The 10,609-nt window shown below is 41.3% G+C and overlaps 1 protein-coding gene across 1 annotated transcript in view; it reads right to left on the bottom strand.

Moving 5' to 3' along the window:
* Positions 1-2,582, bottom strand: part of LOC102959444 (PZP alpha-2-macroglobulin like) — a 47,237-nt gene extending 44,655 nt beyond the window's left edge. Inside the window, exon 1 of the mRNA XM_015542907.2 lies at positions 2,443-2,582. Within this exon, the coding sequence (XP_015398393.2) occupies positions 2,443-2,528 (86 nt within the window). The 5' untranslated portion in view covers positions 2,529-2,582. The remainder of the gene's footprint in view (positions 1-2,442) is intronic.
* Between the last annotated feature and the right edge of the window lie 8,027 nt (positions 2,583-10,609).

Here is a 10,609-nt window from a genome sequence, read left to right on the forward strand (position 1 = left end):
TTGTTCTAAAGTAAAGAAGCTCAGAGCAGTTAAATAACTTGTCCATAATAATTCAGATGGTACCTCTCATTGAATCCCTTTCTGGCATCTGGGTAGTTTTTGACCTGAATAATCTACTCTGAACTATATATATGTGTGTGTGTGTGTGTGTGTGTGTGTGTGTGTGTGTGTGTATGTGTGTATATATATATATATATATATATATATATGTATATATATAATGTAAATCACATTTATCAAAAATGTGATAACTTATAAAAATTATCGGTTTTTACCTCCTCGTCCACACTTTTTTCCTCCAGTTCTTTGATGTTCATAGGAAAGAGGGCATGAGTGTATAATAACTTATTCAATATACTGTTTTTGTTCTTATTAGTTATAAGCCTGTTTGATATCATAATTTAAAAAGTAATTCCATATACACCAGATATTTCAAACAACTATTTCATAAAGGCTCTTGAGCATTCATTTAATAGATATTGAAATTGGGACCCATCCAGGTTGAGTAATTTGCCCAAGATTTCCTCTGTAAGTGAGCAATTAAACCCTTAAAATATTACCTAATCATGAGTGTTGGCATTTTAAATATTTGCCTTTGTAGGAGTGACTGAATTTTGCAAATATTAAACAGAGGACTTTTAGTTTTCTCTTTTCGTCATGTTCTCCTGAAACCTCCATGACTCTGAAGCTCACTGCCCCAAGGCAAAGGAGAACAGTCACCCGGGCTTTTGGGTAATGTCTCTGATTTATCGCATCGAGGGCTAATAAAGTTGGAGCGACGCAGAATGTCTTCTACATAGACGATACCTCTTCTGTTTATGACAACTAGGCCATGAGGCTTATTGTTCTTTATCAAATGGTGGATGGGATGTAAAGCAACAGTTTTCAGTGGGCAGAGTCATCCTGCGTTGTGTTGGACTGAAAACACAGACCGCTTAACATTTCCGACCCCAATAAATGCCCCTTGCTTCATCCATCCAGCCTCCACGCAGAAATCTGAACAGCCCCCCCCCCCCGCCGCCATATTTCCAGATCCTCTCTGGGTGGAATGCAGTGGGAGGTGGTACCATATGGCTGGTGGTACCATCCATAGTTGGAGATGGGGTAGAGGAGTGATGGGAGAGAAACGTACGCTGACCGGTTACTGGGAGATTGTACACTGAAGGGATTTGAAGAAGAAAGGAAAGTGAGTTGGCCAGCATTCTGACCTTTGATGCCTCTGCACGTTTAGGACTCTGGAGGCTGCCATGATCAATCTGGGATGTAGCTACGTCAGTCAGGAGGGGAGTGGGTAGGGGTCTGAACTTCAAACGGGAGAGGTGACTCTGCAATACAGGTTGTATTGGAACAGTCAAGGGATTGGAGGAAGGATGCTGTGACAAGTTCGGGGTTCTATAGCATAAAAAAAGAGCTGAGGGTGGATCAGAGTCGGCCAGAGAGGGCTTCTGGGACTTCTTGGTCAAGGAAGCAAGCTGAGACAAACCAGATGGCTGAAGACTCAAGTGATGAATGCTGGCAGGTAAGAAGAGGCTAGATTAGCAATGGCCGAGGAAGAACGAAAACTCTCAGGTTTCAGACTCTGAGCCTTTTTCTCCACCAGGAAGGAATGGAGATCACAACCTTCTAGATACTATGGGGAGGCCGTATCTAGTATCTAGATACTATTGGGGAGGAACTGGGGAGAGGTGGAAGAGAAGCTTTGCAGTTATTGGATTCCACCAACTTTACAACTGACTAGTTTTAAATGACTCCTTGCCCCTCTCCCTGACTGATTCGTCACCGGGGTCTCTTGCTGAGGACTCAGTAAGTTATTGGAAAAACAGAAGAAAAAGAAAAAGAAAAGGACCCATGCTCCCTCTGCATGTGTGACCTACAATATGAATTAAATGGCACCCCACTGTACATTTTAACTCTTTTTGTTGTTTTTTTTAATGTTTATTTTTGAGAGAGGGAGAGACAGAGTGTGAGTGGGGGGAGGGGCAGAGAGAGAGCTAGGCACAGAATCTGAAGCAGGCTCCAGGTTCTGAACTGTCAGCACAGAGGTCCATGCGGGGCTCGAACTCATGAGCCGTGAGATTGTGACCTGAGCTGAAGTCGGACGCTTAACTGACTGAGCCACCCAGGTGCCCCAACACTTTAACTGTGTTTATAGTCAACACTTTCCGTCCTAAAGAATGACTCTGGGAAGGTGGGATCTGAGGTTTCAGTGTCTGACCAAATCACCCCTTCTCGTGACTACTTACCCTATTTATGACTGTGATGATCCAATGAGAAAAATTAAAATGAAAGGACAAAAATAATCAGTTATGAGTAATCTCTTATGACTGGAAGGTATCCTAAGAAATGGAAGGGTAGCATTTAATGGGAAGGTCAAAGCAAAGATATAAAGAAGAGACAGATAAAGAACGGACTCTTGAGGAGGGGACTCTAAGAGAGACTCACGGTTCTGCAGAGTCTGAAGCATTGGTAGAAAGCAGGACAAGGAGAAGTAGCGGGAAACGTGAACGAGGAGGTCTGCCTTTCTCCATAGTGAGGGACAAAGCGCAGGGACTGTATCATGCCCAACTCCCTGCCTTCAGCCTGGTCCCTTGAGACGTCTTAAATTTACCAGGCTTTCTGTGGCTGCTATTTGCAAACAAGCTCCACCCCAAGGCTTCCAAATAGCACTCAGAGGTGGGCAGAGCTTCCCTAAAAAAGGTCATTGCTCTCAGTGATTGCCTCATTACCCTCAAGGCTAACCTCTGACCGGCTCTGGGGCATTTCCAGAGGATGAAATTCATATTTAATTGTCATGAACTTTCTTTTTACTTTGACGGCAGAGCTCCTGGTGAGAGACTAGTTCTAAACCATTCATCCGTGTTATACATACAGTAAATCAGTTTATTTTGTTACAGCGCAGCACTTTTTGGTCATGGCCAACCAAATTTTATGTTGCCACTTGCCCGGTGATAGAATCAAGATCGTCTCCATCTCCCCGACACCACAAGTAATGCTTTGATAAGTATCTTTTTAATTTTTTTATTATGAAATTTATTGTTAAATTGGTTTCCATATAACACCCAGTGCTCATCCCAACAGGTGCCCTCCTCAATGCCCATCACCCGCTTTCCTCTCCCTCCCACCCCCCATCAACCCTCAGTTTATTCTCAGTTTTTAAGAGTCTCTCATGCTTTGGCTCCCTCCCTCTCTAACCTCTTTTTTTTTTTTTTTTCCTTCCCCTCTCCCATGGTCTTCTGTTACGTTTCTCAGGATCCACATAAGAGTGAAAACATATGGTATCTTTCTCCGTATGACTTATTTCACTTAGCATAACACTCCCTAGTTCCATCCACGTTGTTACAAAAGGCCATATTTCATTCTTTCTCAGTGCCAAGTAGTATTCCACTGTCTATATGGAAAGAGCCTAAATGTCCATCAACCGATTAATGGATAAGTGTCTTTTTAACGTGTTTCCTTAGAGACGTAGGTGAAACTTGTTGGAGGATGCACGCACAGAGGAGGGATGGCTCGATCTGCCGCGTGTACTTAACTGCCAGATTACTCCCCAGAATGGTTGTAACACACTGTGATTCCACCAGCTAGTGCGTAAGGATTTTCATAATCTCAAACTTCTGCCAACAGCTGGTCTTTACATTTTGCCAAATAAATGGGTAGGAAGTGATATTGCATCATTGTTTGAATTTGTGTTTATCCGACTAACAATGACTTCAAGGGTTTGGTTTGTTTTTTAACTATGGCTATACTTTGTAAATTGCCTGTTCATTTCCTTTTTCTCATATTTATTTTTTTGTTTTTTTTTAAATGTTTATTTTTGAGAGCGAGTAAGAGAGCAAGCATGGGCATGCGGCAGAGAGAGAGGGAGACAGAGGATCTGAAGCAGGCTCCACACTGAGAGGTGAGAGCAGAGAGCCAGACGCGGGCTCCAACACACAAACCATGAGATCATGACCCCAGCCAAAGTCAGATGCTTAACCTACTGAGCCACTCAGGCGTCCCCCACCCCCTTTCTCATTTTGAAAAATTATAGTTGCTATCCCAGTCTTGCTGATTTTGCTGGAATTTCTCATATAAATCTACATACCAATTCCTTGTCAGTTTTAGACATTATAAACATTTTTGTTCTTTTTCTCATCTATAACTCTTTCCATAGTATCCTCTATTTCTTAATGTTTCACTGATCAACTTCAGCTTCTTTTCCTAGTGATTTATGCTTTTGCAGTTTGGTTTAAGATATTTCCTCCCAGCCCCAAATTGACTTTTCTGTTAATTTTATAGTTTGACTTTTCACAAGTGTTTCAGCAAGCTAACTGTATTCTCACTTTGTATATGGTATTCTTTGCAGATCCAAGTTATGTTTTTAACCTTTAATTTTCCTAGCCCCTTCTACTAATAACTTTATTTATTTATTCTTTTTTTTTAAAGAATTTTTTTACGTTTATTTATTTTTGAGAGAGAGACAGAGAGAGAGAGAGAGAGAGAGAGAGACAGAGCAAAAGCAGGGGAGGGACAGAGAGAGAGGGAGACGCAGAATCTGAAGTGGGCTCCAGGCTCTGAGCTGTCAGCACAGAGCCCGAAGTGGGGCTCAAACCCACAAACCGTGGGACCATGACCTGAGCTGAAGTCGGACACTTAACCGACTGAGCCACCCAGGCGCCCCATTTTTATTTATTTATTCTTAAGTAGGCTTTGTGCCCAGAGTGAAGCCCAATGTGGGGCTTGAATTCACGACCTTGAGATCAAGAGCTGAACTGAGATCAAGAGTCAGAAGCTTAACCCACTGAGCCACCCAGGTGTCCCATAACAATCTTTTTAAACCCCGTTGACTTGTGGTGCCACTTGTAAGGTCTTTTAAAGTCTCATATCTGCATAGAACTATCTCTGAACTCTGTGTTTCTGACCGCTGGTCTTTTTGTTCATTCTTGCCCCAGTAATCTCCCTCACATACATGTAGTGAGCTTACTCATTTCTTGTTTTCTTTTTCTTTTTATCTTTCAGAGGGAGACGGAGAGGGAGTGAGAGGGAGAGGGAGAGAGAGGGAAAGAGGGAGAGAGGGAGAAAGAGAGAGAAGGAGAGAGAGGAAGAGACAGAAAGAGAGAGGGAGGGAGAGAGAGGGGAGAGAGGGAAGGGGGAGGGGAAGAAAGAGAAAGAAAGAGAGAGAAAGGGAGACGGAGAGAGGGGGAGCTTATTCATTTGATATTTTGTTGTTGTTTTTCCCTGTAGTCTCTGTCAGTTGCTGAGAGGGGAAGGTGATACTTGTTTTGCATTGCAATTTATTTCCACTTATGCTCGTATAATTTTAATGGCTGCGTCTTGATTCCTGCAGTTTGCATGATATGTTTAATACCCATCTTCAGCAATGCCAGTGGGTTCTGCACCTCGAGGCTATTAGAGTGTCCCATTGACAGCAGTCACCTGTGGGTGACTTTTCCCAACACCTTCTGAAGGTCTTCGTAGCAAGAGTGCCACCAGCCCAGCACCCTCCCTTGTCACCTGGTTTTAAAGCCTGAGTGAACCTTCTCTATCATCCGGGGGCCAGGATCGCTCCCTCTCCAACAATGGTTAGTATTCAGCATTGAGGAGTTCCTTCTTTGTTTTTTGGTGTGTGTGTGTGTGTGTGTGTGTGTGTGTTTTGTTTTTGTCTTTTTTTTTTTAAGTTTATTTATTTATTTTGAGAGAGAGAGTGCATGGGAGGTGGGGAAGGGCAGAGAGAGAAAGAGAGAGAGAGAGAGAGAGAGAGAGAGAGAGAGAATCCAAAGCAGTCTCCTCACCAGTAGTGCAGAGTCTGATGCGGGACTCAAACTCACGAACTGTGAGATCTTGACCTGAGCGGAAACCAAGAGTAGGAAGGACGCTTAACCAACTGAACCACACAGGCACCCCGGGAATTCCTTCTCTGGCTGTACTTTAGATCTGTCTTTTCCTTGGTGCGCTATTTCAGCCCATGGATAGGGGCTCCACAGTGTCTGCTCCATAGGCCTGCTATTCCTGTATTTTTTAGAGTTCTTTTTATTCTGTATTAAATAATTTCTTATTATCCCAACCCTCTGTTTTTGCTTATAATACTTTGTTTTAATTTTTTTTAACATTTGTTTATTTTGGAGAGACAGAGAGAGGCAGAGCACAAGTGGGGAAGGGGCAGAGAGAGAAGGAGACACAGAACCCGAAGCAGGCTCCAGGCTCTGAGCTGTCAGCACAGAGCCCAATGCAGGGCTCAAACTCACAAACTGTGAGATCATGACCTGAGTGAAGTCGGACGCTTAACCAACTGAGCCACCCAGGTGCCCCTCTAATACTTTATTTTAAACCTTCCCTGTTCAAATTATCATGTGGTTTGGATTCCTTGATTGTACCTTGCTTGATCCAAAATTATACTTTTCTCAAGTTTCTTTGATTTTACCCACTTTATTTAAAGAAATCTATAAACAGCTTCTTTATTTTGAGAGAGAGAGAGTGAGACACAGTGTGAGCAGGGGAGGGGCAGAGGCAGGGGGGGAGAGAGAATCCCAAGCAGGCTCCGGGCTGTCAGCACAGAGCCCAACGCGGGGCTCAAACTCCCGAAACCATGAGATTATGACCTGAGCCGAAACCAAGAGTCAGATGTATAAGTGACAGACCCACCCAGGGCCCCAACTTTCAAATCTTTTATAGCATACTCTGGTTTATTTCTCTGTTTTGCTTGCAAACTTTTTCTTGAATAGTTTTCAAGGTAGGGCTCTTATCTAGCAAAACTTCCCAGGCTGTGCACACCTACAAAGATTTTTATGTTCTCACATTTGAGTCATGATTTGTATGGACATAACATTCATGATGTGAAGTTTTTCCTTAGTGGTTTAACCTGTTATCCCATTGTATTCTTGTGTCCAGTGTTGTTGAGAACCTGTACCTAGTCTTTTTCTCCTGAACCATTTAGAATTTTTCTTTATCTTAGACATTTTAAAAGCTTAGTATGTGTCCAGGTTTTTTTTTTTTTTTTTTTTTTTTTTTATCTCTTTTGTGTAGTTATTTACTTTTTTTTGAGGCTGGGAAATTTATTTTCATTACTTCTTCATACTTTTTTCCTTTTCCTTTTTACTTTCATCTTATGAAGTGGAAGATGTAAATGTTCAGACTTTTACTTCAATCTTTCGTATTACTTAGCTTTCCGTTTACTTTTTCTATGTGTTTAAACTTTCCTGCTGCTTTCTTGCAAAATTCCTCAACTTCACCTTTAAGCTCATTATTTTTTGCTTCAGTTCTACACATCAGGATGGTAATCTCAGAAATTTCAAACACTACGTATTCATATCTAATATTTCCACTTTTTTGGTGTTATGATTTCTTGTGTTTAATTTACATTTTGTATACCTTTTATTGTCTACTTCATTAGGCTTATTTTATATTGGTATTTCGTTCTGATAATTTTTCTTCAGATAATATATGTTGATCAGTTTGTTGTGTTTCTTTAAAAAAATTTTTAATGTTTATTTCAGAGAGAGAGAGAGAGAGAGAGAGAGAATGTGAGCAGGGGAGGGGCAGAGAGAGAGGGAGACACAGAATCTGAAGTGCGCTGCACAGGCCCATGTGGGGCTTAAACCCATGAACCCTGAGATCAAGACCTGAGCGGAAGTTGGACGCTTAACCGACTGAGCCACCCAGGCGCCCCTGTTGTGTTTCTTTTATAGGACTTGAACAGCTGAAATTTATTGTTATTTTGGCTGTGAGCCTATTATAAATGGGATACTTTGTCTCGTATTATATATTGGGGAAGAGCCAAGGATCAGATCCTGTGTGTGATCTGGAGAGTGAGTGTAAAGTTTGGGGAGAGAAAGAGTCCTGGGAGGAAATCCCCAGTCATCAAGGACCGCCATTGATCACTTTTACTTGTTACATTTTGTAAAAATTTAATTTAATTTTTTTTAAAATTTAAACCCAAGTTGGTTAACACATAGTGTAATAATGATACTTTTTACATTTCTATATCTTTAAGGAGACAGCAATGAAAACCGATCCTCTTGGGGCGCCTGGGTGGCTCAGTCAGTTAAGCATCCGACTTCGGCTCAGGTCAAGATCTCTCCGGTTTGTGAGTTCGAGCCCCGCATGGGGCTCTGCGCTGACAGCTCGGAGCCTGGAACCTGCTTCGGATTCTGTGTCTCCCTCTCTCTCTGCCCCTCCCCTGCTCACGCTCTGTGTCTCAAAAATGAATAAACATGAAAGAAAGAATGAAAGAAAAGAAAGAAAGAAAAGAAAAGAGATCATCTCCCTGGAGCTCTGAGGGTTCACAGGGGGACAAACCGGAAAAGCAAATGCCCGAGGCGGCTGGTTATTCCACATCTGATTTCATCTTTACACTTACAGAGCTTTTCGGTTAACAGGATTTCACTCTAGGATTTTGCTGCCGATTTCTGTGAAGGGATAATGACCATCCCAAACCAACTTGAAAGAAAGGCAAGGGCAGCATTTAAATAACTGTGTTTGAATTTATCAAGTCAGGCCGTTTCCAGCTTCCTTTCTCGTTGATTACCAACCCCCCCTCCCCCCCCCCCCCCCGCCCCCCTGCCAGTTCCTCAACAGTTCCAGAGTGCATTCATTTCTCCAGGTTTTTCTGATACTTTGTTGATTCCTAAAACCCATGTTTCTCTTTTGCTTATATTGTTTCTCCCGGGTTGTTTGGAAGGAGGAAGAAACAGCCTGCGCTAGTGTTTCATCGTGTCGGAAGTAAGTGTTGACTCCCCTCGGTGCTTTCTGCCCTTTAACTTGGTTTTGATATTTTGTGTCCCTTTATTATTCTCTTCTGCCTTGGGAGTGATTTCCGCCCATCTGACTATAAAGTTGTTCGTTTCATCTTATTTCTGTCAGAACTACGGCTTCAACCATTAGCTGATTTCTTTTGTATTTCCATGAGTTCATTTCTTATTTCTTGAGTTATTTATAGCTGGTCTCTTTTCACATCAGCCACGTTTTCCTTGCTTGTTTCCTATTCCTTGTTTTTACAACTCCAAACTTTGAAACGTTGTAAAAAGGATATGTGTGGCCATAGAAAATTGTATTATATGGTTCTTGAGTGCTTTATTAGCCAGTGAAAATGCGAGATACAGAAGGTAACTTAATGATCTCTCTTGCCGTTGTTTTTCCGTATATAGGGCTAAAAGTCATAATCAGGGATGGTTTTGACTATTCTGGGAACAGAATAAACACAATTATGCAGAGTAATGAGCGGCGTGTTTGTTTTCCGAGGGAAAAAAGAGAATATTTTTTGTTTTAAAATGTCTGGTTCTTGGGGCGCCTGGGTGGCTCAGTCGTTAAGCGTCGACTTCAGCCAGCTCAGGTCATGATCTCGCAGTTCATGAGTTCGAACCCCCGTGTCCGGCTCTGTGCTGACGGCTCAGAGCCCGGAGCCTGCTTCACATTCTGTGTCTCCCTCTCTCTCTGCCCCTCCCCTGCTTGTACTCTGTCTCTGTCTCTCTCTGTCTCTCAAAAATAAATAAAACATCAAAAAAAAAAAAAATGCCTGGTTCTTTCATAATGTGAAATAGAACAGTGAAAGAAAAAAAATCTCAATGAATGTGGAATAACGTCTGTAGGAAATGATTTTTTTCACCCTCATTTATAACATTGAATCTGGAAAAAGCAACGTAACTTTTTCCATAGCTGGCACATTTTTAAAAAAATTTTTATTTAGATGTAACTCGCATAATACAAAAGTCACCATTTTCCAATGTACAGTTAAATGATATTCGTGGTGTTAGGCAATCATTGCCACTATCTAATTATTGAAGATTCCATTACCCCCAAAAGAAACGTTGGACCTGTTCCCAATTTTTTACTCCTCAGTGTCTGACAACCACGAACTTATTTTCTGTCTCTATGGATTTGTCTGGACATTTCAAATAAATAAATGGAATAATGCCTTATGTGGCTTTTTGTGTCTGGCTTCTTAGCAAGGTATTTTCAAGGTTCATCTGTGCTGTGGTATATATCAGTATTGTTTCATATGGATGAAAGATACTCTATTGTACAGCTGTACTATCTTTTATTTATTCATCCATCAGTTGATAAGACATTTGGGTCACTTCCACTTTTTAGCTGTTATGAATAATTCTCTGAACAGCTGTGTAAACGGTTTTGTGCAAATATATGTTTTCAATTGCCTCTGGTATGTAAGTAGGAGTAGAATTGCTGGGTCACATGGGAACTCTCTGTTTAACATTTTGGGGAACCGCAGAATTGTTTCCCAGACAGCTGCATGCGGCTTTTTGCCTTGTCTCTTTGGTAAATGAGGCTTCCGTTTTCTCCACATCTTTGCCAACACTTGTCATTCTCTGTTTTGTTGTTGTTGTTGTTGTTGTTGTTGTTTAATTATACCCATTCTACCAGGCGTGAAGAGGTATCTCATGGTGGTTTTGATTTGCATTTCCCTAATAACTAATGATTCTGAGCGTATTTTCACGAGCTTATTGACTGTTGCATATCTTCTTTAGAGACGTTTCTATTTAACTTCTTTATCGTAGTTTAATTTGATAAATTAAAATAAATTAAATAAATCATAGTTTAATTTGTTTTCTTTTTTTCAACGTTTTTTTTATTTTTTTTTATTTTTTATTTTTGGGACAGAGAGAGACAGAGCATGAAC

This window comes from Panthera tigris, chromosome B4, assembly GCF_018350195.1.
Source record: "Panthera tigris isolate Pti1 chromosome B4, P.tigris_Pti1_mat1.1, whole genome shotgun sequence".
Taxonomy (NCBI): domain Eukaryota; kingdom Metazoa; phylum Chordata; class Mammalia; order Carnivora; family Felidae; genus Panthera; species Panthera tigris.